Source organism: Artemia sp. Qi Xiang Cuo, chromosome 9, assembly GCF_049724085.1.
Source record: "Artemia sp. Qi Xiang Cuo chromosome 9, ASM4972408v1, whole genome shotgun sequence".
Lineage (NCBI taxonomy): Eukaryota > Metazoa > Arthropoda > Branchiopoda > Anostraca > Artemiidae > Artemia > Artemia sp. Qi Xiang Cuo.
Window position 1 is genome coordinate 50,277,601 of NC_142802.1, and position 27,125 is coordinate 50,304,725.

Sequence of the window (27,125 nt, forward strand, 5' to 3'; positions counted from 1 at the left end):
ATTTTATAAATGGGCATCTTAAATTAGCAATTACACCAATTTTTGAATCATTTCTTTTGTCAAAAACAAAAACGAATGGTTGCAGTTCCAGTTTTTCTTTATATACTTCAAGCTTAAGACAAATAGAAATCGCCATGAATGGATAAATACAACCTAAAACGAACAGAAATGAAAATAAATGATGAAGTCATACTTAAAACGTACATAAATTACCGCAATATGATTCGCCAATTGCTGCAGCCAACTGGACAGGTAATTTCAAAAATTACCAACATTTATTTTTAAAGTTTTCTTCTTTAATTTAAAATTATATTCTTTTATCCTTTTTGCATCGATTTCCAATATTTTATATGTAGTGGAATAAAAAAAAATATTATAGAATGAAGAAAATGCAACTACAAAACTTCAGTTATAGAGTCAAACGCCTAGGTTCGGCAGTCTCTCAGCACATCATGACGAAGTGATCGAGACAGTCATCTTCCGTCGTTGTACGTAAACGTGACACAACCAGTTTCAGTTTACTGAAACTTCTTTTCACCATGGCCAAACTTGGCGATGCTGCCACAATCTACTGGTAAACTGACCAGAGAGTCGGGAATATCAATTTCACTGCATAAATTTCATGGAGTAGGGTCTTAAAGATGGTGCAATCAATGACTTTATAACCTTCGACCTCAGTCCTCTCCAATAGCTCTAACATGAGTTCCGCGGGATCTAAGTGTTTTCCCGGAAACTTCTTCGGGACTTCGGAAAGGTTTTCATAACTGTCGTCCATTTTGTCCCGTATACTTCGGTACACAGACTTCAGGAAAGAGGAGTTATTAATGATTACATCGTCCAAGCCGTTCACTAGGGCTTTGAGGACGCTGCAGAGTTCCTTAGCATAGAAAAGTTTCCAGTCGTCCATCGGGCCGCCTCCAGAATTAGAAATTACCTCTGAATACCTAGCAGGTGAGCACCTAGGATGTTGTTTAAGTTAGAACCTATCTTTGGCTATTAAACCAGCTTTTTTCCACTGCTGCTTTTGATGACTCGATCCTCCTCTCTGTCTGATCGGTCTTGAAGGAGAGCATATAAGATGCCGCATGTCGCCCTGAGTCTTTTGTTTACAATCACCAGATCAGGCTGTTTAGTCTGAAGCTTTTCTTTAAAAGTCTTCGTCTTGAACATGCCTTGACGTATAAATATTAATATCAGAATAAAATCAGAAATTTCTTTTACGCCTTCCTTTTCCAAGGCTTCTAGAATTTTTCGGCAGTAATACACGACCAATTTCAGTCTTTTGGTTGCTTATATGACAAACGAGCCACAAACAACCTGCTCGGCATCTAAAACCCATTTAGGCTTGCTGTTTTTGTGAAAAATAACATTGATCTGTTTACGATAGTCTTTGTCGAATATATTCATGTCATATATCTAATTCTTTTCATTAATCTATTCCCTTGCACTTGAGATCAATCATCCAACTCACGTAACTTTGCAAAGTTCGAAAATGACATTTGGATCCCTTGGATGGGCATCACTCTCTTTACCACCCACAACTAATAATCTACAAACCACCTAGCCTGTTATTAAACGTGACAGCAACCTTGCGACCTTGCAAGTAGCTGGTAATAGTTGCTACCAAATAAGATTTTCGCCCATACTCCCCAGTCAGTACAACCGCTGCATTTGCCGGCTGAGATCGGAATTTTAGAAGATGTCATGTCAGTTTTTTTTATGTTCTTGAAGCCAGCCGTAAAATCAAAGCACGAGTTGGTAAAATCACTGATTTACAGACCAAGATTGAGATTTCGGTGCATGTCATGTCAGTATTTTCATGTTCTTTATTTAACCGAGTGGAAAATTGTGGCATTATTCGTAAAAATCACGACACGAGTCCATAAAACTGCTGCGTTAACCGATCAAGATCGAGATTTCGGTAGTTGTCATGTCAGTATTTCCATGGTCTTTATTTATCCGAATAATTAATTTTACTGAACCATTTATTTGGCCGAGTAGTCAAAAACACTGGAGGGGGTGCCCCTCCCCCCATACGCGACGCCTCTGCTGACATGTAACATCTTTGGATTAGGAAGAACTAAAAACATCGTAAGGGTTGATCCAACAAAGTGTATTTTACCATTTAACAAAACCCTAGGGCGGGACTAATTCCTTAATTCACAAAAAACTATTTTAGGCCCGTTTCTGACCCACTATCATTACCCGATTCGGATAATAATTAAGGCCAACAAAATAACGGCTTGTATTGAAATAAAAATACTAAATTCTTTTAGAGAAATATGGCAACGCGTTAGGCTAGTCAAAGTTGAGAGGAAACAGTAACTACTTACTTATACAACTGGTTCAGTACCTCTTTTTTCAAGAATTTAACTGGAAGCAATGTATTGTTCGGAGGTTGAACCTGGTTTTAAAATTCCATATTGGCACAGCTAATCCAAAGGTTGTAAACTTGATGGAACCTTAAAAAGTATAAGATATTTCTGAAAAGAAAAGACTCACTGAAAAAAAAATAAAAAAATCAACAACTGATATAGAGGATACAAAAAAATATGACACGCATCTAAAGGATTACAATTTGATATTAAGATGAAGTGATCAGGATTTAAATGTTATTTGAGGAAGGAGGCTTGCAAAAAGATTTATAAGAGACCAAAAATAGGAAATATTTAAGGTTCATAGGAGGATCACCAACTGAAGAAAAATGAAAGAAGCACATGTGTGCAAAGAAGCACATGTGATGAAAGAAAGCAAAGTAATTATAAGTCAAGGAATGGTTTCGATACCAAGCAGCTTGTCTCCTGAACAATGTTGTTTTTTTTTATAAATCCCGAATCATAGAAAGCAGTTTCTAAAAGAAGAAGGAATTAATGTCAACATAATCGGGCACAAATAGGTATAAGACTGAGCAATTCCTGAGATATTACAAGTACGCCCTTTTGATCACCTGAATGCACATAGGGTCTTTTGATTTAGTTAGACATCCCCCTCAACATCCCCTGGAATTTTGAGCTTAATAATCATGGCCATTTCTGAAATCTTAGCCATTTCTGAGACTCAGAATCAAACATGTCCTTATTTCCCAAAAACAAACACTATATGTCAACAGTGAATAGATTGCATAACTTACAGCCCTTGCCCAAGTGGCTGCAGGAGGGTAATATTATCGCTGAAAGCATAGTTTTCAAACAACATAGCTATCTCAAAATTTTTATTGGATCTGGGAGAGGGCAGCTAAAAAGGGAATGGAAGGGGACTGGTTGCACTCGGACCACTCATGACTCTTAAAAGGGCACTAAAACTTCTAATTTTCAATCGAATAATCCCCTCTTAAGTGTCTACCACCATCCCTGCCATATGAAATAGCTCTAAAAAACATTGAAGCTTTTGGCTCTTGACTATAGATTAAATAAAAGAAACAAGTTTTTTTCAACTGAAAGTAAGGAGCAACATTAAAACTTAAAACGAACAGAAATTATTACGTATATGAGGGGGTTCACCCCCTCGTCAATATCTCGCTCTTTAGGCTAAAGTTCGAATTTTGTTCCAAATCTTTAAGAATAACCCATGAATCACAAAGTGTTTAATTAGAATAAATTGCTCTTTTGAAAGTAATAAAAAAACTTCAGCGTGAAGAGCGAGGTATTGGCGAGGAGGCGAACCCCCTCATATAACATAATAATTTCTGTTCGTTTTAAGTTGTAATGTTTCTCCTTACTTTCAGTTGAAAGAAACTTGTATTTTTTTTATTTAACTTTTGATCTTTTTTAGATACTACAGGGAATCCGGCGCCCCCTTCATGAAGAATTTCCTTCACCCATGAAAAATTCCTCTATGGAAAAATCCTTGCACATAACCTTCTCCCCCGATCCCCCCCTAGAAAAAATTCCCCCTGAAAACATTTGTATACTTCCCAATAACCAATGCTATATGTAAACAATGGGCAAAGTTCACAACTTTCAGCCCTTTCCCCGGGGACTGTGGGGGATTAAGTCATCCTTCAAGACATAGTTGTTAGATTTTTCGACTATGCTGAACAAAATGACCACCTCAAAATTTTGATAGGGTGACTTTGTGAAAAAATTGAACGTGGGAGGGGGCCTAGTTACCCTCCAATTTTTGATCACTTAAAAAGGACACTATAACTTTTAATTTCAGTTCGAATGAGCCCTCTCGCGATATTGTAGGACCACTGGGTCGATACGATCATCCCTGGGAAAAAAGAATAAACAAACAAAAAAACAAATAAACACGCATTCGTGATCTTTCTTCTGACAAAAAAAAACAAACAAAATTCCACATTTCTGCAGACAGGAGCTTGAAACCTCTACTGTACGGTTCTCTTTATACGCTGAATCTGATGGTGTGGTTTTCATTCAGATTCTATGTTTTTAGGGAGTGTTTTCCCCTTTTTTCGAAAGCAAGGCAAATATGCTCGGGCTCGTAACTTTTGATGGGTAAGACTTAACTTATATATTTGAAATCAGCATAAAAAGCAAATTCTTTTGATGTATCTACTGGCATCAAAATTCCGTTTTTAGAGTTTTGGTTACTATTCAGCCGGGCCGCTCGTTCTTACAAGTTCGTTACAACGAACTGTTTGACAACATTAAAGAGCTGTTAAGAAAAAATTCAAATTGCAGATATTTCAAGGAATTGATATCATTATATATTAAACATTCAATTTATTTTCAATAGTTCTTATTAGTCAACTTGATTATTTTTTTTAGTTGTCTTAAGTTTTAAGATGGCTCTTTACTTTTCTTTGAAAAACTTGTTTTTTATGTGTTAAAGAATCAAAAATCTCTACGGACATCTAGGAATAAAACAAAAGGGATTAGTCTGGAGTCTAGCCCTGAAAGCAGAGGACTCAAAAGTGGCTCAAGCAGGCTCTTTTGCATACTTCACGCAGTAACAAAACTTAAAACTGCAAACACGTGTTTTTTAATCAAGAAAAACAATACGATCAGAACACATAAAAGCAATTCCTGGAAGAAAATCATTGCTTTCCCCTTTCAAAGAATTGGATACAATAAGCCAAAGAAAGTTATCGCAAAATTCGTAGATCCAGCCTAAAACTGAGCTTAGAGGTATATATCTCGATGAGCGAGAGAATATACCTCGATTAGAGGTATAGTTTAGTACAAGTATACAGAAAGTAAAGTATAACTTTATAGTTTCTGAATTTCCCAAAATAATGAGATGCGTTGAAAGATTTTAATACGATACCTTTTTATATTATAAAGAAAGGCTCTTTCAGGAGCTTGCTCTTGAAATTTAAAAGCCGTTGGGTGCGACAAATTAATTCCGTGAGAAAGTGAAAAACTGAAAAGGACTTTGAGGCTTTTGAGCCAATAATAGTGTTTTGCACCTTTCCCTCTTTTCCAATTTTTTACAAAGAGTTTTTCTTGGCCGTTCACAGTCAAAATCTATTGAATTCCATATTCAGTTCGCAGTCTTTTTCTTTTCGTTTTTCTTCTTTTTCTTTATCCGTAGGTAGCATACATTCTAATCTTTCATACCTTTGAACATAACAGCGGTTATTTTGCAAATTGCTGAAGTGAAAAGATTCTTCTTTTTATTATTAGTGCAAAATTTTGACTTAGCTAATATTTTCTTTTCTAAACCCATTAAAACCTCCTGTTCAAGCCATTGCGCTAGAGATTAATTCTATTCTTGTATTACCACGGTAACAAATCCTAATACTTGGTCAGATTACTGCGGTATATACGCCATCTAATGTTAATGATTTCGCCAACCAACGTTGGATTAACGGGGATTTACAATGTTGGCTTCCAGGTCAATTCTTGTTGTCAAGCTAAGCGGGCAAGATAAGACACCCCTTTTAAGTTCATTAATTTGTCAGTCACTCTTGTCTGAGCATAGCGATTGTATCCAGTGGAATAGAGAAAAATGCCTGGAAGAAGCTTTTTATTGCCCCCTGAACGGTAAACACATAATTTTAATATGATTGCGACACACTAAATGAAAGACCAGTTCAAAGGATTAGGCAATCGTGAAAAATTTATGAACAAAGCTAAGCTTTAAAACGAGAACAGCTCTGAAATAGGTTAACTAAAAAAACGGTACTTATGTACTACGGTGTGTGTAACACACGCGAAAAGTGAAGTGGTTAATGCTAATGAAATAAAACTAAATAGGATAAAAATATAATAGTTTAGAAACAAATTTTGGCTATACATTTGCACAGGAGGGGGGTGGGGGGTAAAGCATAGCATATATTAAATATGTAACCTAACCTAGGTAAAGTTTAAATGTTGTAAACACAATGACAAACCACGGTTTACAATCCTCAGCATAGGAATTCTCCGTTGAAAGAAACCCGTTTGACTAGTTTCTTAAGCAACTTCCCTATACAATATAGCGAGTGTGTTACAGATAGTAAGTACAAAAGTACCAAAAACAAGTTTTTTCAACTGAAAGTAAGGAGCCACATTAAAACTTGAAACAAACAGAAATTATTCCATATGCAAGGGGGGCTGCCCCTTCCTCAACAACAGTTCTTAAAGAATTATGACAAAAAACCAAGCTTTAGCGTAAAGAGAAAGGGTTGAGGAAGAGATAGCCACCCTCATATATAGAATAGTTCTATTCGTTTAAGTTTAAATGTTGCTTCTAACTTTTGGTTGAAATAAATATATTTCTTTAAATGTAATTTCTGACGTATTTTTCAAATAATGCCAGGAAATTTCCTCCCCATAGAAAATTATCCCTGTGAAAATCCACCTCTCCCCCAGCAGAAAATTCCTCCCCAAAAAATTCCGTATATTTCCCAATAAATACCATATGTGAACAATGGACAAATTGCGCTGCATCAGGAAAAAAAAGTCAAAGAAAAACAAATAAACATGTATCTGCGTTCGTTCTTCTGGCAAAAACATTACAAAATAACAAACATACAAAATTCTACAGCTTTGTAGATAGGAGCTTGAAACCACTACATTAGAATTCTCTGATATGCTGGGCCAGATCGTGTGATTTTCATTAAGATCGCGGGACTTTTTTTAGGTGTTTTCCCCCTTTTCGAAATTCAGGTAAATTTTCTCAAGCTTGTAGCTTTTGATGGATAACATTAAACTTAATAAGTTCTATATGTTTGGAATCAAACAGTTCATGGTAACGAACTGTAAGTAAGAAGCAACGTGGCTCAATAATAACCGAAAATCTAAAAACGGAATTTTGAATCAATAGATGTATCAAAAGAATTGGCTTTTTATACTGATTCTAAATATACAAGATTCATTAAGTTTAATATTGCCAATCAGAGGCTAAGAGCCTGAGAAAATTTGCCTGCTTTACGAAAAAGAGGGGGAACACCTCCTAAAAGCCAAGGGCGTAATTTGCTATGGGACAGGGGAAGGGGGGAAACTTTCCACTCAAGACCCCAGTTCCACCCCCCAGCTGAAATTTAGTTTCTGCAAAAAATCTTGCCAAAACTAAGAAAAGTCTGCATAATTCAAGCATCCAGAGAAACAGTTCAGTTTTCTTTGGTATATCTTTGCTTTTATGGTACTATATGGCTCATTTTTCATTTTGTCACTGTCATTTTCAATTGATTTGGGAAATTTGTCTTCAACTTCCCCCCTCAGGATTTTGACGAAATTACGCCACTGTTAAAAGCCAAAGATCACACCATCAGATTCAGCTTATCAGAGAACCATACTATAGAGGTTTCAAGTAGTCCCCGAAGCCACGCCACGCCGACATGACGGCGGCGAAGGTGTGATTTAGTATCGGCGGCGGCGGTGCCGCCAGGCGCGCCGAATTTTTTTTGGCGGCACGCCGCCGATTTCTGACCGGCGGCTTGCCACGGTGCGCTGATTTTTCTGATTAAAAATAATAATAAAAATCAAACTTCACCAAGCGCGTTAAACCTCAACATGATTGTAGTAAGGATTTTTAAATGGTTGGCTAAAAACATACAAGAACAGTATGACAAAACAGGAATTTGTTGGGCCGTACGGAAAGTGTTTATGTTCCCACTCGATCAGACCAAGTAGAATTCTCATTTTTAGCCACTAGACCCAGGGAAACCTATGTTGTATTAATGTTTAACATCGTATTATTCTTATAAAATCCCGTGTTTAGTCATTTTCTTTTTGTTAATGACTTGGGCTAATGTGTGTGTAACTTTCAAAGTTTGAAGTTCAAACATCTCCTAGTTCATCAAATACATTCGAAAAGGAAGTGAAAAAAAAACAACAAACAAATAACAACATAAAAAAAAACACTGTATACAAGTTAGATACCATGGCTTAACAATAATTTTAAATCAGCGGTTATATCACTTCAGTTACAATTGATGTAACAAAACTGAGTTAGTTCACTCTGCCTGAAGCCATTGATCTTTTTGCAGTCACTATCAGTCCTGTCGTGCTAAAAAAGCCGTTTAGCTGGGGCACTTGAGGCCGGTATAGCCAAAACTTGACGAGCGTAAACTACCACTTGCGGGATCTGATACTAGCATTGGACCTTGGGGTCCCTAAGAATGCCGCAAATGGGCTTCTTCTTTGTATCTGCTGAATTAAGTTGTTTTTATAAGGGAGAACTAACCTGCACCTTTACCACAGGGCTCCTGCGCCCTAAACTACAGGGGGAATTAAACTGCTCCTTTACCCTCTTTTCTTATCAACACGGAATAACCCTCCAAAATTCTGTTCTGAAAGAAGTGGTCAAGTTATGAAGTTTCAAGTCAAAGTTTAAGGCTACTTCAACTTCAGTGTGCTCTGCTTACTGTGCAAAAAAATGTAATTCATTTGTATAGATATATTTCTATACTAGCTCTTTCCAGATTAATTAAAAAAAAATTCGACAAAATAAGTTTTTCAAAGAAAAGTAAAGAACTCCATTAAACAAAAATGAGCAAAAACAAAATCAATTAATCTACCAAGCGGGAAACTACCACAAATCAGCATCGATAAATAAATGAAACCCAAAACGAACAGAAATGACAATAAATAACTGAGTCAAACTCAAGACGAGCAGAAATTAACATAAATTGGGCTCAAAACCCTTATGCCATACCAGAACATAATTTGCACTTTACTGAAAAAATATAAATGTTGTTACTTTTATAACTTTAATAAATCAAGTATAATCAATATATTGATTACTAAATATCAATATATGCATATTAAGCTGACAGTGTACATTCAATTGTATTTTTTTCAGTAAAGTGCAAGTTATGCTCTAGCCTTGGGGAGGTATAGGGGTTTTGAGCCCAACTTATATTAATTTCTGCTCGTTTTGAGTTTGACTCGGTTATTTATTGTAGTTTCTGTTCGTTTTGGGTTTCATGTATTTATAGATGCTGATTTGTGGTAGTTTCAAGCTTGGTAGATTATTTGATTTTATTTTTGCTCATTTTTTGTTTAATGGAGCTCTTTACTGTTCTTTGAAAAAAATATTTTGTCGAGACAGTTTTCTTAATTAATTTCTTTTTGTTTTATATTGACATAATCTTTTCATAGAAAAAGAAAAAAATACTTTGAATCTTTCCGCTTTTTTAAGGCTTTATTGTCTAACCTGCGGTTTCTATGATGGATAAAAATTTTCATCGATATCTAACAAAATAGAAACTTTTAAAAATCTGGACTCATAGTAGGGTTTAATTTAGTTTCATACCTCATCTAGTTGACCTGAAATGGAAAACTTGATATCATTTGCAAAAAAGTCTATTTACTTTCTTTGATAGCTTGGATACACTTACGCTATTTTGATTTGGTTAAATTTTAAGAGCAGAAGTAGCCCCAAAAGTTTGAAATTAATACCCCCAGTCGATCTTGGGATACTGCTGAGATGCCTTATTGGGAATTAGCATTAACACAGTGCATTTAATCTTAAGGCAACATTTACTTTTTAAACATAAAGGCAAATGGGTGGCGGGGGGTGGGAGGGGGATTTGTTTACCTCCAATCACTTTCGACTATTAAAAAGGACATCATCCCTTTCTATTTTCAATCGAACGGGCGCTTTGCGAAGTTCCTACGACAACTCCTTCGATACGACGTGCCGTGGTCTAAACAACAACAACAACAAAAAAATGATATATTATACCCACACCGATCTTTACTCTAATTAAATAAAAAACAAGTTTTTTAAACTGAAAGTAAGGAGTGACATTAAAACTTAAAACGAACAGAAATTATTCCGTATATGAAAGGGGCTGTCCCTTCCTCAACGCCTCGCTCTTTACGCTAAATTTGTTTATTGTTTTAAAAAATAAAGTTGTGAGACAGAGTCAAACTTTAGCGTAAAGAGCGAGGCCTTGAGGAGGGGACAGCCCCTTTCATATACGGAATAATTTCTGTTCGTTTTAAGTTTTAATGTCAATCCTTACTTTCAGCTTAAAAAACTTGTTTTTTTTAATTTAATTTCTGATCGTTTTTTAGTTAATGCAGATTTTATTTTGGCTTACCGTCATTGAATAAGTAAACAAAATTTGCATAAATATTTTAGTTTTCTTTTGCAAAATGGCTGTCTCTAAATTTGATTCTGACGTAATTTACAAATTAACTTACGTAACGAACTTCTATATTCGTATATTTTTCTTCTGGCAAAAAATGACAAAGTTGCAGATTTTTGCAGCTATGAGCTTGAAACCTATGTAATAGGGTTTTTTGATACGCTGAATCTGACGGTGGGATTTTCATTCAAATTTTTTCACTTGTAGGGGATGTTTCCCACCTCTTTAAAAAATCAGGTAAATTTTCTCAGGCTCGTAGCCTTTGATGAGTAATACTAAACTTAATAAAATTTATATATTTAGAATCAGCATTTTAAACCCATTCTTTTGATACATTTATTGACATCAAAATTCCGTTTTTAAAAGTTTCGATTACTATTGAGCCGTATCACTTCTTTTTTTATCATTGTTTTTTTTTTATTACGTGTATGTTATTACGTATATGAGGGGGTTCTCCTCTTAGTCAATACCACGCTCTTTACGTTAAAAGTTAAAAAAAAAATTAATTCAAAAACCCCTGAATCACAAAAGCCGTTTAAATAGAATAAATAGCTCTTTTGAAAGCACTAAAAAAAACTGTAGCGTAAAGAGCGAGATATTGACTTGAAGGAGAACCCCCTCATATACGTAATAATTTCTGCTCGTTTTAAGTTCTAATGTTGCTTCTTACTTTCAGTTGAAAAAACTTGTTTTTTTTAAATTTAATTTCTGATCTTTTTTTAAATAATGCTTGGAAATCCGGCACCCCCTTCATAGAAATGTCCCTTACCCCAAAGAAACATCCTCCACGGAAATATTCTCCGAGTAACCCCCTCCGCCCTCCCCCCACCCCCCCAGAAAAAAATCCTTCCTGTACTTGTCTGTATGCTTCCCAATAACCAATACAATATGTAAGCAATGGGCAAAGTTAATAACTTGCAGCTCTTCCCCTGAGAACTGTGGGGGATTAAGTTATCCTAAAAGATATATTTATTAGATTTTCGACTATGCTGAACAAAATAGCAATCTCAAAATTTTAATTGGGTGATTTTGAGAAGAATAAGAACGTGAGAGGGGGCCTATTTGCCCTCCGTTTTTTTGTTCCTTAAAAAGGACACTAGAACTTTTAATTTCCGTTCCAATGAGCCCTCCTACGATATTCTAGGACCACTGGGTCAATACGATTACCCCTGGGAAAAAAATAACAACAAATAAACAAGCATCCGTGATCTTTCTTCTGGCAAAAAATACAAATTCCACATTTTTGCAGATAGGAGCTTGAAACCTCTACAGTAGGGTGCTTTGATACGCTGAATAAGATGGTGTGATTTTCATTAAGGTTCTGTAACTTTTAGGGGGCCTTTCCCCCTTTTTTCGAAAATCAGCCAAATTTTCTCGGGTGCTTAACTTTTGATGGGTAAGATTAAACTTGATGAAACTTATATTTTTGAAATCAGAATTAAAATCCTATTCTTTTGATGTATCTATTGGTATCAATTTTTTATAGTTTTGGTTACCATTGAGCCGGGTTGCTCCTTACTTACAGTTCGTTACCACGAACTGTTTGAAAATGTCAAGCCTTCCGATCACTTTCGATTATTAAAAAGGGCACAAGGCCTTTCAATTTCCAATCGAATGATCTCTTTTTGGGTTTCTACGACAATGCTTCCTATAAAAACCGTATATACCCACAGGGCATAAATTACAACCCTTACCCTAAGGGCTGTGAGGGTGGTTGTTATCCTCTAAGACCTAATTTCCAGAACTTTCAACTACGTTAAACAAAAAGGCTATCTTGAAATTTTGATTGGATGTGTTTGGGGAAGTGGTGGGTGTGTAAAGGGTGTTAATTGCCTTCCAATAACTTTCGACGACTAAAAAGGGCACGAGGCATTCCAATATCCGATCGAATGAGCCCTTTTCGAAGTTTCTACGACAACTCCTTCGATATGACGTGCCCTGGTCTAAAGGAAAAAAAAAATAAATAATACATTATGCCACCATCGTTCTTATATACCCCCAGGTCATAACATAAAACCCCTGCCCTAGGGGTTGTGGTGGAGTAACCTCCTCAAAAACATATTTTCTCGCTGGAAATCAGTTACTCTGAACAAAATGGCTATCTTAAAATTTTTATTGGATGTGTTTGGGGAAATGGTGGGCGTAGAAGGGGTTTTATCTGCCTTCCGATCACTTTCGACTATTAAAAAGGGCACTAGCTATTCCAATTTCCAATCAAATGAACCCTTTTCGAAGTTTCTACGACAACTCCTCGATAGGAATTGCCCTGTTATGGAAAAAAAATACATTGTGCCAACATTGTTCTTTACTTAGGCAGCGCGATTGCGCTGCCTAAAATAACATCCTGAATCTCCCGATGCTCTTTTACCTACCTCTTTTCATCCAAAAAATCAGAAAGGAATTGAACAGAGTTTTAAAGTGGAAGGTAGAATTTTTGTTTAAAAAAAAATTTCTTCTACTTCTTCCTAAGAACCAATATGCATGGCGAGCCCAAGATGACAGTATTTTTCTTTAAGAAACAAATTAGCCGGTATGACGGTTGAACCCCAGAGGTCGATATCGATAAGTAAAAAAAAGGGACAAAAAAACAAAAAAACGGCGGCGTATTAGTGACGCCTCCGCCGTTAGAATCAGCGGCGGCGTCAGCGCGCTGACGCTAGCTCGGTGGCGCGCCGCCGATTTTTTTTCGGCGGCGCGCCGCCGACTTTTCGGCGCGGCTTCGGGGTCTAGTTTCAAGCTCCTATATCAAAAATGTGGAATTTCGTATTTTTTTTTCTAGAAGAAAGATCACGGACGCGTGTTTATTTGTTGTCGTTTTTTCCAGACGTAATCGTATCGAACCAATCGTCCTAGAACGTCGGGAGAGGGCTCAACCGAACAGAATTCTTTTTATTTGCCTTACTTTTCTTTTATTTGCCGACTCAATTGTAGGGGAGACCAGCTCACCTTCACCACGGCCCAGGTTCGTCATTTCAAAATTACTCGAACACATAGTTTTCAAAACCCAGGAAACTTTGCCAATGGAAGAGCCATCTACTAGCGATACTTTATTAGTGCAGAGAATTTGCCTTCAGTTGTAAGTAAATTTTTTTAATAATAGGTATATTTTTTTCCTGCAGAATGCTATATTTTATGTCTTAGAAAAAAAGCTATTTGAAAAGATTTGGTAATTGTCTGTTACCTAATATATCTCTCAGTTTATGCTACCACTCTCCTCAAAAGCATTTGGCGCCATCTATCAAGAATTACAGATTAGATCAAAACTTCATGTAGATGACCCTTTGCCCACGTTCGCCACAAATTTCCTGCTCAGGTTCGCCATCCTAGGGTATGGCGAACCATGGCTGGCGAACCTGGGCTGGTGAGCTTTCATTTTGTTTTCATTGCAGTATTTTTTTATGTGTTGTTGTACTATTCTGTATTTTACTAGTTCTGTAAATTTCAGAAATATTGTGTATTTTACTAGTAATATTCTGTATTTTACTAGCCCATCTAAATGAAGAGTTGTTACTGGCAATAATAATAGGATAAAAACAATTGGATCGAGTCGATTTGCATGCCCAGAAGTTGCGACATTGATTCGAAATTTAAGAGTTTGTTATGTTGATATAATATTCGACGAAGAATATTGAGACGAAACGTATTACCTTGAGGTTACTACGTAAAAAAGACCTCTTGAAATTTTATTTGATCTTTCAAGTTCAGAACACATCATATTTCTGATAAAAATAAACTGGGCAATCCAACTAACATATTCTAAAAGTTTGAAGTAGTCATGTTGCTTCATTGCCAAAATAAGTAGGTTATACATCATGACAAAAGACAACGTAGAAAACATTTAAAAATTTAAGACTGAATATGCAGGCTAAACTTCTTCTGCAAAAATCTTTAATGTTACATCAAGCATATTGGTGCACTATTCTGTAATTTATTAATAGTATATTTTCTTTTGTTTTCAGACATCATGCGAACGCCAAAGCCTGCTACAGAAAGGAAAAAAGGTACGACTGAACCAGAGCTGCTTCGTGAAGCTGTGCTAGAAGTCATTGAGAAGCAAGTTCCAAAGGCAACAGCTTCAAGAAAATACCAGATTCCTCGTGGCACCTTACAAGATTATGTGAAAAGAATCAGCAAGAACGGCCTGGAGGTTAGAAGTTTGCCTCTCTCTTTTTTCACCACGATACGCCACTCGTAGAATTTTTACCGACGAACAAGAACGGGCTCTTGTCAAATACCTGCAAATAATATGCCATATGCATTATGGACTATCACCACTCGAGCTACGTCAACTTTGTTACAAATACGCAATGTCGAAGGAGCTTAAAATTCTAGATTCATGGACTTGTGGTGAGAATAATCAAGCTGTGGGAGAGGATTGGTATCGGGGGTTTATGCAGCGACACCCCGAGCTTACAATCCGACAGGCAGAAGCTACCATTCTGGGAAGGGCTACTGCCTTCAACCGCTTTACAGTTCAGCAGTTCTTTAACAATCTTCGGACTCTATACAATCCTCACTGCTTTAGCCCAGAAAATATTTGGAACGTCGATGAGACAGGATTATCGACTGTTCACAAGCCAGGCACTGTCATTGCTGAAAAAGGCCAAAGGCAAGTCGGAAAGGTAAGGTCTGGCGAAAGAGGGCAGAATATCATGTTTTGTATCTATGTTAGCGCTATTGGAAATACAGTTCCTCCAATGATGATTTTTCCCAGAAAAATATGCCCTGATATCCTACTAAAGGGAGCTCCACTAGGGACCATTGGATTCGGAAATGAAAAAGCTTCTGGATGGATGACGACCAAGCTCTTTGTCATTTGGCTGAACCACTTTATTAGTCATGTAAAACCAACAAAATCAAAACCAGTTCTTCTTATTTTGGACAATCATATTACCAGATATTCTAGCGATCTGCTTGAGCTGGCTAAGGAGAACGGTGTTAATCTTTTAACCGTGCCCCCACATACGACTCATAAACTGCAGCCTCTGGATCGCTCCGTTATGTTTCCGATTAAGGCATACTACAATCGAGAAGCCGCAGCTTTTATGAGCAGAAACAAATGCAAAACCATAGCCATTGCTAATGTTGCAGAAATTCTTGGCTCATCTTACTTCAAGACTGTTACTCAAGAAAGCATAATCAGCGGGTTCCGCTGCACAGGAATTCATCGATTCAACCCAGAAATTTTTCAAGACCACGAATACCTAAGTTCATCCGTTTCCGATAGACCAGAAGTACCACCACTGGCCCCTTTCAGCTCAGAAGGTAACTCTGCACGATATTCAGAAGCACCATGTGCAAGTGAACCACCCTGAGAAACTCGAGTCCAGAACAGCTGCCTGCTACAATGTCTGGTTCTGTTAACGATAGCTATTCAGAAATTATAGATCTTTTCCCATTGCCGAAAGGATCCCCCAGGAAGCAGAAAACAAGAACTGCAAATAGAAAGAAAGCAGAAATCCTAACATATACTCAAGTAAAAGAAAGAATTAAGAAAAAGGTTGAAAAGAAAAACAAGAAACACTGAGTGCTAGAAATGAAGAAATTAAGCAAGACAGTTGCAAAGCAATATAAATTTCCAAAAATGAAGCTGTTTCGCAAAGCAGTTGAGTATAAAAGCAGCTTTGAAGATTTTGTAGTTGATTCTGATTGTTGCAGTGACGAGAGTCTGAATGTTGGCGATGTCGAGGCTGAAACTGAAATATCTGGAGAGATTACAGTCGGTGATTTCATTCTCACTGGAATCGATGGGAAAAGAAGTGGGAAAACATACTATGTTGCGTCAGTGCTAGAAATCAATGGTGATGATCTTGATGTCAAATTTCTCAAAAAGGTTGAACCAAACAAGTTTGTTTATACAGATGAACAGGCTTTTGTAGAAAGACAATCAGTGGAAATTAAACTTGATCAACCCGTCTCATGTGGAGGGACTAAAAGGCAATCAGAAAAGCTGACATTTGGTGTCGATCTTTTCGCATACAAAATAAAATGATCAGACAAATATGATACGAGTTACCTGTATTAAATATTCTTATACCAATAGCTGATGAGTATTAAACATATTCTTAAATGAGAATGGCTCTTCTGATTTTTTTAAAAGTGGTTTTCAATGCTTGGCGAACCAGAACCGGGGGATGGCGAAGCTGTACCGGGGTCGTACAGGTTCGCCATATCTGACCAAGGTCATTGTTCTTTGAATTATGGCTATAACTGATAGGCTAAAAAAAAATCAAAATTTTGCTTGATGTCCTGAATGTGTAGGTACATTTTGGTGGGAAAAAGTTTACTGTAGGTTGACAAGCATAGTAGAAAAAAATTATTTTCTAAAAAAGTGCTGAACGTGGGCGGGTCTCCCCTACGTGAGATGTTAGTGTTGAGGGTAATTGTTAGTGGTAAATTGTTACTGGGATTATAATGTCCAGAGGATTTTTTCTATGGGAAGCGGGATTTTTCTGTAGAGGACGAGCCAGATTTCTTCGGCATTATTAAAAAACTATCGGAAATTAAGTTTGAAAAACAAGTTTTTTCAACTCAAAGTAAAGAGAAACATTAAAAATTAAAACGAACAGAAATTATTATGTATATGAAGGGGGTTGCCCCTCCTCGACACCTCGTTGTTTACGCTAAATTTCAAATTTTGTCTCAATTCTTTAATAACGACTCCTGACAGGGGTCATTTAATTAGAACAATAAGAAGATTTTTTTAGTTCCAAAAAAACTTCAGTGTGAAGAGTGAGGTGTTGAGGAGGGGCAGCCCTTCATATATGAAATAATTTTGTTCATTGTAATGTTGCTCTTAACTTTCAGTTGAAAAAACTTGTTTTTTAACATTTAATTAGGATAAAAAGCCAATTCTCTTGATGCATCTGTTGTTATCAGAATTTGAGTTTCAGTTACTATTGGACCGAGTTCGTCACCAAGGGCCATTTGAATACTACGTTCTAGATAAAACACTCGAAAAAAAAAAATCAAAGGTATTTGAAAGTAAATAAAACAAGTACTGGCAAGGAAAATTTTTGATAAAATCATTTAATTTTATTTAGCGAACTTGAACTTTGCTTGTGAACTATATTTAACTACTGTAATTTCAAAATTGACTTTCTTACATTCAACATCGTTTTGTAATGGACTTTTTAAGGGTTGAATGACTTGAATCCCAGTTTTACTGGCTCTACAAAGACCTAAAATTACCAGTTTTTCGCTTAGTGATATCGAGGTAGGTTAAAATGTTCACTATACTGGTTTTAATCCTAGGGGCTTCTTGCCATTTTAAAAAGTAGTTGAGTCAGGTAAATGAAACATTCAGGAACGAATCCAGGGTAAAAAGTATACTCATGCAAGGAATTACTAAGCTACTATGTCAACCCTTCTCTTATTTCTATGGCTTGGACAATTGCATACATGACGGCTATATCTAAATTCTGAAAAAAAAAGTTTTAATTTTGAGCTTCTGATCCCTTTAAAAAACAATTTGAAAAAAAATCATATGCCATTTGAAAAGTTTTGAATTTTCAACAGTTTGAAATGTTTTATACAGCTTAGCATTATATAGTGGCGGATCTAGAGGGGAGCGAGCCCCCCCCCTAGCCTAAAGTAGTGCTATTTACTTAATTAACTCAACTTTGTGTTAATAAAAACTTGTTCCTAACGCAAGTTTATCGAATCAACCTGTTTTGCCCCCCCCCCCAAAAAAAAAATCCTGGATCCGCCCCTGATGACAGCTATATCTAAATTCTACAAAAAAATGTTTTAATTTTGAGCTGCTGATCTCTTTTCATTGGCTTTAGGTTTTGAAATGCAATTTCTTTAGAATTTTTCATTAGAATTTTAAGCCACATCTAGGTTTTTTTCCTAAATTTAAAAATAGATTGACAGTGCTTTAAAACCTTACAAAATTTGGAGTGACAAACGAATGAGGCTTAAAACAATTTTCTTGTGCCTCATTTGAACAGAAGATCCATTTTGGATTTTACGTTTACAGCACACAGATTGTAAAAGGTCATCAAGAGGCAGCGCCCTTTCGAGCAAGAAGGAGTGGAGATATGTGCTTCAAAATACCTTTCTAGGAGATCATTAATGTCTGGATGCATTCCTGAGGGTTTCATTCACCAAGCTCAACTCCTCTCCAAGATTGTAAAGGCCCCTAAAATATAATTTTACCAAAATACTAATTAAAACACCCAAAATACATAAATAAAAAATGACCAAACATCCTTCTCCAATCAATGGAATTGAGTCTTCAAAACGAGAAGTCCTGAAAACGCAGTCAAATGTGAAATTAAAGGGATTTTTTTTTATTTGCGTAAGTTAAGACAGGATAAAACTTATGGATAAAACTTGGATGAAACTTAAAGCCCGAATATGAATCCATTAGATAGAGCTATATTGAATATAATGAACAAAGAATTATATAGTTGTAAGTTCACAAGGAGAGTCCAACTACAGGATAACTAATCACAAGTAAATGGTCTTTAGTGAGAGATAAACAAATTCTTAAGGTCTGAAATTAAGGGGCTATTTCTATTCTTCTTTTAATTTGCTATGGTATTATCTAGTGATTTTAACGTCAGTTTCTTTCCTCCTAAAAGCACCAAGTAAACCAACAGGGCAGGAGGGGGGGGTCTACCTAAACCAATCAAATACAAAAAGGAATGCTAGTTGCCCTCCTAAGCCTAAAGGGTCTATAGTAAAATCTTATTATGAATTGGAAGGGGCCAGTAGGAATGTTTTTATTCGAAAATTTACGTAACGAGGGAATTTTTCTTCATTGTTTAGATTAAAACATTTTCTATATCAGAATTTTGTTTAACTATTTTTTTGTTCAACACATAGAACATGAAAAGCAAAAAGTTTTTGGTTTGAAAACGTTCGAGAAAGTGTACCCTATAGCATACGACCGAAAAAGTTTCTGTGTATTCAACTCAATAGCATAATTGCTGGAGAAGACCAGGGGAGTGTGTCCTTCACTAATCTGGTTGAGCCCTTGAGTCCTCTAATGGGCCTTTACACACCGGCTCCGTTTGGAAGACATATTTACATTATAAGAGAGTGGAAGGGATTCGTCAAGATTGGGGAAGAAGGTTGTATAAAATCAAGTGACAAGACCATTTTATCGTTGATATCACTTTTGTGTGTTAATTTTGCGTTCGTCCCCAACAGTCAATGCTAAAAATGGTATTTTTTTTCTCTTACTGGACAGTGTTATTCTTTTTGCCATTGCAAAGTTTCATTTTTTTCTATCGGCTGATATTCGATTCATAGGGGGCGGTGTCATAGTTTTTTTTTTTTCCTGCGAAGGAGTTGAATAAACGCATGAGAAATACATAAGAATCTCAGGGGGGAGGGACTCTATAAAGGTGTGTAACCCATATCCCGGAAACTTACTACATTTTAAAGTGAGATTAAGTTATATCGATTATTTATATTTGACAATCTTGGCATTGTATATGTAAAAAATTTCACTTTCCACGAATACTGAAAAAAAGATTATGTTTAGTTTATTCTGAATCAGAACAGTGATATTGTGATCTTAACAGTTTTGAATGATCAAACAGTTCGTGGTAACGAACTCTAAGTAATTTTGTAAACTTTAATTAAACTGACTAAGCTTGATGGTAACCGAAACTCTAAAAACAGAATTTTGATATCAATAGATATATAAACAGAATTGTATTTTTGTGGCGATTCCAAATATATAACATCAATTAAGTTTACTGCCACCCGTTAAAAGCTATGAGCCTGAGAAAATTCACCTGATTTTCAAAAAAGGGGAGAAAGACCCCCAAAAATCAAGGGATCTTAATGACAATCGCACCATCAAATTCAGTGTATCAGAGACACCCCCCCCCCCCAGAGCCACTGGGGAAAGGGATGGATGAAATTTATCATGGTTTATGCATAGTATTTGAGAAGTATATAGACATTTTTCGTGGGGGAAGGGGATTTCCACAGGTAAATTTCTCAGTTGGGGGTTTGCCCCTGGAAGGGGTAAACTTTCCAGGGAAAATTTTTACATTTGTAATTTGGCAGACTTCCTATAAAGAAAATTATCTTTATTTGTCTTTTTTTCGCTTTTCCGACTCAATTTTATATGTGGAGATCTTCCGGGGTAAACTTTCAGCGGAGTTGGATTTTTTCATACGGGGGGGGGGGGAGATTTTCCGCGATAGAAATTCTCCGTGGTGGACTTTTCCACTGGGGGGTCCAGGAAAACATTTCCACGGACGAGAGATTTCCGGCATGATTTGAAAAACAATCAGAAATCGAAGTCTTTTTCAAATGAAAGTATGCAAAGGAAAATTTTTCAGGCGTTATCGTCCGGAATAAATTTTCTGGGGGGGGGGGCGGGTATTTTTTCTGAGGAAGAAATTGTCTGGGGGATTTTGTGTGGAAGATTTTTTCGTGTGAGGAGAGAATTTCCATGGAGAAGGAGACGGATTTCCTGGCATTATTTGAAAATCAATCAGAAAGTAAATAAGAGAACAAGTTTTTTCAATTGAAAGTAAGGAGCAACATTAAAACTTATATCGAACGGAAATTATTCCATGTATAAGGGGGGTTTTCTGTTTCTAGATACCTCGCTCTTTACGATAAAGTTTGACTTTTTGCCCCAATTCTTTAAAAACGACTCGGCCCTTGTGTTTCAATAGCCAAAATACGATACTTTTTTAAAGTACTTCATAAACTTTAGCGTGAAGAGCGAGGTATTTAGAAGGGAACAACCCCCTAATATATGGAATATTTTTTGTTCGTTTTGAATTTTAATGTTGCTTACTTTCAGTTGAAAAAACTTGTTTTTAAAATTTAATTAACAGTTAAAGATCAATGACCATTCACTAAATAATTCTTGAATGTTCGATCGTCGAAAAAGGTGCAAGTGCAACATGTTTATATGTGGGAGTTGTGGATGAAGGGGGGGATTGTCAAAGGAGGATTGGACCTAAGAACTATGGATGATTGAAACGCCCTAGGTACTGGACATATTGAAAATCCCTGCATTACCCAGATTTCAAAATTATTTAGACTTCCTGCTTTGTGGTAATGCAAAAAAAAGAAAAAAAAAAATAAAGCATACCCAAAGGGTTGCCTAAACATTTGAAAAATTGTGTGGCAATCAAATTGCAATCTAGAAACAGAAATTAAGATATAAAAAATAAAGATTATTATTGTGATGCTCTGTGGCAGAGACGTGTAAGCAGAAATAGGGGGGAGGCGTATCCTTGCCGCGAAACCTTGAACATTTTTCCAGTTTTCTCATAATTTCTTGTGTGTTCCATGCATTTAACCCATTTTCTATGTTTTCCTGAACCCTCCTCCCCTAGCAATGAGCTGTGTACAGTAGCAAGTGTCAATACAGGCACTTGCCACGGTGGCACATAATATTGCTTATCCAGCCAACAGTGACATTTTTAAGGGCTGAATAAGCCTCGAAGAATGTGGGACAATATCACCCTAAGTCAAGAGTTTTAACGTAAAGTCTAATTAATCGTGCGTTGTGCCCTCTTGATCTAAACGAGGCATTGTATGGTGATGAGGTTGTAACAAAAGGGCAGAAAAATGTCTTGTTTGGAAAATCTCTTTTCAAAGTTTAATAAAAAGGAAGTTTTCACAAACTTAGTTAGTCATACGGTATGATGCAACGAACGCTATAATCCAAATTGTGTATCATATTCTTCGTTTCAATGAAACGCAGTATTTAGTTTTTCCCTTCTTTTAGATAGGCAGTTGTCTAAAGGTAAAACTACTTGGATATAACGGTTTATTACTGCTGGGATTACTCACACTACCACAGGCAGGTACATACGAATTTATTATTTTGGGAGAGGGCATAGGGGTGATTCGAGGAGCCCTAAATTTAAAATAAAACTCAGGTGAATGAGGTAAAATTCTAGTAGGAAGTTGTTTCTCGGCAAATTCTTTCTACGTTTCATCGCAGAAAGTTTTTTTTTGCTCTTTGTAACACATTGTTAAATAGAAAAAATTGTATATAGAGGATACTTGGGGGGGGGGGGCTACCTTTTCCATCTAGAAGACCAAAAAGTGCAAACCGGTAACATTTGGCGGGAGCGGGTCTAATACTTTTTAGAATATAGAAAACATTTTTTCATGCATGCAATTTAGCCATTTATTATCCTCTTTAGTGACTGGGATAGAAGTTTCGACATATACGATTCGATTTAGCTCATTCTTGTAAAGCTCGTCAATCCCCTAAATCTTAAGATGTTCGCAATTTATCCTTAATTTCGTAAATTTTTATGTCATTCGTGGTAGAATTCTAGATTAGGGGTTCTTGTTGACCTAGGAATGTAGTTGGGTTAGAGGACTCGTAATCATGGGCGCCCATATGGGGGGGGGGGGGGGAGGGGGCTCCCGCCCCCCTGGCTGAATGATGCTGCCTTATTTTTATATTTTTGTTCTGAGATTTCTATTATATAGCGTTAAAAGTGCCAATTAGATGAGGTTCCCCCCCCCTGGAATTCAGCTTATGGGCGCCCATGCTCCTAATGAATCCGGAGCCACAATGATCCTCTGGGAAATATATTTTGAAGGGTTTATCTCCACCCCCCCCCCTCCAACGAACACTGACCATTGGTAATCTTTTAAAATCTTAGTGTTATAAAAGGGAACCTAGAGAAATAAATCTACTGCTGAAATGAGGTAGCCTACAAGAACAAGGTTTTGAGCCTAATAATTTTGCCCGATCCAGGTTTATAAGGTTTTAAAGATTTGTAAATTTATTTCTTGAATTAAAAAGAAACAACATTGATATGGCTTAAAATAAAACCGGAATAGTAAAAATTGAATTTCCAAAAAGTAGATCCAATGAAAAAGAGACTAAAGAGCCGAAATTAGGGCAAAGCATTTCAAAATTGTGATAAGTATAGGCATGTCATATGTTCAATTTTCTAGACCCTAGAAATAAGGAAGGGTACAGATAGGAACTTGGCAACACCTTCCCAGAACATATCTTAGGTACTGGATTCATTCACTACACTCAGCTACTTTCCAAAATACCAAGAAGCCCCTCGTCTAGATTTCCTTTTCTTGAAGAAAGGGCCACTTGAAAAATATATTTTGTCCCCCCCCCCCATATTTTCTTGAGTTGACACCTCGTGTAACACATCAGTATCACTGATTTGGAACATTAGTACCACCGGAATGGCTTCAAACCCACCAAAATTAAAACTGGACCACAAGCCTTAAAATCGAACCGCCAATGACATGAGTTTCTTTATCATTTTTTTTGTAAATAAACGAAGCTTTTCTTACTTTTCCCTGTGAGTTCTTTATATTTTCCAATGGTCCGTTGCTTTCAGATAGTATGAAGCCAGGTGCGGATCCAGGACGCGCCCCCTCGCCCCCTGAATCCGCCACTGAATGAAGCATGGAATTTTTTTATAGATATACTAATTTTGCCTACAGGACTAGCCATTTATGGCTTGGAATCCTCTAAATAAGCTGACATAGGCATATATAAGCGGAAGATGAAATACATATTTAAAACATAATAGACTATATTTAAAACATACTGATTTGTGTGTTTGTTTTTTTTTCAACAAAAGTGCACGTTGTGGGTGTCATATGGCACTTTATGATTGTCTTATTAAGTGGAATTTATAAGAAAATTTATTTAGAAATGAGCCCATAATTAGGTCTCTATGAAGTCCATGTGTCTGGCCCGGCTTTTCTATTCCAAAAATGTCACCCAAATTGCCCTTTTAGGGTACCATATGGTAGTCTATGATGGCTTTATCGAGTCTAATTTATAAAAAAAAGATAATAGAATTAGCCGTGTTTCAGTGCCACGATAGCAACGATGAAATAAAGGACATATCGCTGCTGCCCATGCAAAAAAAAATATTATTTCTTGTTGTTCTAAGAGGTGGGTTATAATTTTCCTGTATAAGGTTTCGACAATTGCAGTTTAAAGGGTGTAAACCCTTGTGCTGTTTTTAGTGTTTATTTTTCATCAACCATTCGTCCACAATTCAAAATAAATCCGCTTTAAAAAAAGGCGATTTATCATGACTTGTGGTTATATCTGGCCCAATTACGGGCGTGGAGAAACCGGGATAAAATTATAATGGTAGTGGTAAGCTCCTTTTTTCCTCATTGTCGTCCTATACCATAGACTAATTAAATCTACCTTATCCTTTCTTTTGAGCATCAATACTATAATAACAACATTTTAGCCTCAGTACATCCCGTGGCGTCGTATTTGGGGGGGGGGGGGCAGTTGCCCCCTCTCCCCAATAATTTGGAGAAAAAATAATTATACAACCCATATCCCTTAATTCTCCGGATGTGAACCCCTCTTCCCCCCCCCCAAATAAAATGCTGGAGCTATGCTCCTGAATGCATCTAGAAAATTTCTTTTCACTTTTTTTTATAGAGTTGCTTATAGTTTAACTGCATCCCAGTGCCACAAGCTATATACAAAACATATCTTATTTTGTGACTTTGCATTAATTTTTATACTTATTCATCAACCATAGCCAAAATATGAAATAAAAACGATTTGAAAAAAAAAAACATCTACCATTTGAAAAGTTTATACAGCTTAGCGTTATATATGACCCAATTAGGTCCAACGGGGATGCAATTACAATAACAGTGATTATTAATTTCGAGAGAACATTGAATAAGGAATCAAATAGTAAATTACATTTTGTTTTATCTGATATCCTTTTCATACCATAGACAGTTTAGTTTTTCTCCTGTTTTGAACTAACGGCTTTAACAACAAAATTCTTACTTCGTTACAGGCAACACATTGCTATTTAATGAGTTTTCCGAGTTGCTTTCATTTGAAATACATCCTAGCCTCCCAAACTACATATTGAACCTCGATGATTTTGTGGGTTTGCATTATTTTTTAGTCTTACTTCCAAAGCCGTATACAGGAAGGGGGTTACGGGGTTTGAAAGTCCTCCCATTTTTTGTCCGACTCGTAAAACTTATAATGAATAAATTTTTATGCGTTTTTAAAGTTTTTTTTTGTAACCCTTCCGCAAAAATATCCCCCCGAACAAAAATCCTAGACACGCCCTCGCTTAGCTCTTATCTACTATAAAATTCAAATTTGATTCATAAAATCCATTCAAAGGAACAAAATCAGCGAAGTCTTTTAGATATAGCATACGGTTATTATCAAGTCCCATTAGAGGGAGACTGGGATGCAATTGCAACGACTATTTTATTTGAAAAGAGTATTAAAACTGGGATAAGCAATGATGTAAATATTTTGAACTAACGGTAGATGTCTTATGATAATGTTAAAAATTACATTAAAAACAGTGAGCATTAAACAAGCTATATTAAAATTCAGCAAAAAAAAAAACAAATTGTATCAAAACTTTGTGAACCAAAACAAGTTTTCTTAAACTTTAGTTAGCAAAAAAAAAAAAAAGTTGTATTAAGATTTAGTTAGCGAAAAACAAAAAAAATTTTAGTTAGCAAAAAAAGGTTGGATTAAAACTTAGTTAATAAAAACAAAAGTTGTATTAGTATTAAGTGAACAGGAAACAAACAAGTTGTATTCAAATTTAGTTATTAAAAATAATGTGTTAAAAATTTGTCAACAATAACAAAAATCTTGAATTAGAAGCTAGTTGGCCAAAACAAACTACTGCAAAAATTTATTAGCAAAAAAAACTAGTTGCATTAAAACATGTTGAATGAAGAAGAAATACTTGTGTTATTAAAATTTAGTTAGGAAAAAACAAGTTGTACTAAACTTACAGAACAATAATTCTAGTAAGACTTAGCAAACAAATTGAAACATGTTATATTCAAATCATGGACGTAGGCAGCATATTGTCTAGGGGGGGGGGGGCAGTCGATAGTGTGATGGAGTTTTATCAACAGCTTTTTCCAAAACATCGGCTTTTTCAGCCCAATCTACAGCAAATATTAATGTCAAGGGGGGGCAGCTGTCCTCCCTCCCTACGCCCATGGTTCAAATCTACTTACCATCTAACTTGGTATATTGCAAGCAATGAGTAGTCCTAAGCAAGGAAATATATACTAAGAATGCATTGATCAAGTCCAATAAATAGTATTTACTAATTCCATGATAATATCTATCTACTCGAATTAATAGTTTGAATTATATTATTTCTTTTTGACAATAATTAAAACCAGGATAGTCAGTTTGTTAGGCATTTAAATTAACTATAGGGTCTTATAATACTGTTAATACCCTTTATTGACTGCTGTAAGTTACAAGAAATGGTAAGATGTATCCTGTGATATCACTAATCACAACTGTGATAGCCCTATGATAAACTTATCTGCTTTTAAGCAGATAAGCTTCTCAAATATCAAAATGATTTACAATGCAAGAATATCTTGGGGAGATTATTAGGATTAAACCAAATAATATTATATGAATAATCAGAAGGCGAAGTTAGTTAATGAGCAGTGCAACCTAAGAAAGTGTTAATCAAGTAAAATAAATATATTATATTGCATAGGAGAACAGAACATATCCTATTAATGTGCTTAATTACCTATGACAACTTTACTTGCTAAAATGTGTGCTAAAGTAGTCTGAAACAAGGAAACGCTACCTAAGAAGTGTTAATCAAATTCAAATAAGTTTTCTCAAAGGATAGTACATAGACAAAAAGGTTAATTT

General features: G+C 36.0%; 2 protein-coding genes and 1 long non-coding RNA gene across 7 annotated transcripts in view; 2 read left to right on the forward strand and 1 right to left on the reverse strand.

The window, feature by feature from the left end:
• Positions 1–27,125, reverse strand: part of LOC148948763 (uncharacterized) — a 96,306-nt gene that overhangs the window by 3,063 nt on the left and 66,118 nt on the right. For 3 of the 4 annotated variants that reach the window (XR_016142237.1, XR_016142235.1, XR_016142238.1), the window contains exon 3: positions 2,334–2,462. This is a non-coding gene — a long non-coding RNA (uncharacterized LOC148948763). Of the gene's footprint in view, positions 1–2,333; positions 2,463–18,544; positions 18,630–27,125 lie in introns of all 4 variants that reach the window. The other variant, XR_016142236.1, reaches the window with a different exon arrangement.
• LOC148948764 (uncharacterized) overlaps positions 5,832–27,125 on the forward strand; it is a 79,898-nt gene continuing 58,604 nt past the window's right edge. The window contains exon 1 of one of the 2 annotated variants that reach the window (XM_089094659.1): positions 5,832–5,948. In XM_089094659.1, the coding sequence (XP_088950785.1) occupies positions 5,914–5,948 (35 nt within the window). In that variant the 5' untranslated portion in view covers positions 5,832–5,913. Of the gene's footprint in view, positions 5,949–22,213; positions 22,282–27,125 lie in introns of those variants that run through there. The other variant, XM_089094661.1, reaches the window with a different exon arrangement.
• Positions 14,740–15,801, forward strand: LOC148948765 (uncharacterized). The gene has a single exon (XM_089094525.1). It carries the CDS (start codon positions 14,740–14,742, stop codon positions 15,799–15,801), a length of 1,062 nt encoding a protein of 353 aa, XP_088950651.1.

Bases quoted from the DNA above. Each gene is read 5' to 3' on its own strand.
- LOC148948765 (XM_089094525.1), top strand. From the start codon at position 14,740: ATGCATTATGGACTATCACCACTCGAGCTACGTCAACTTTGTTACAAA.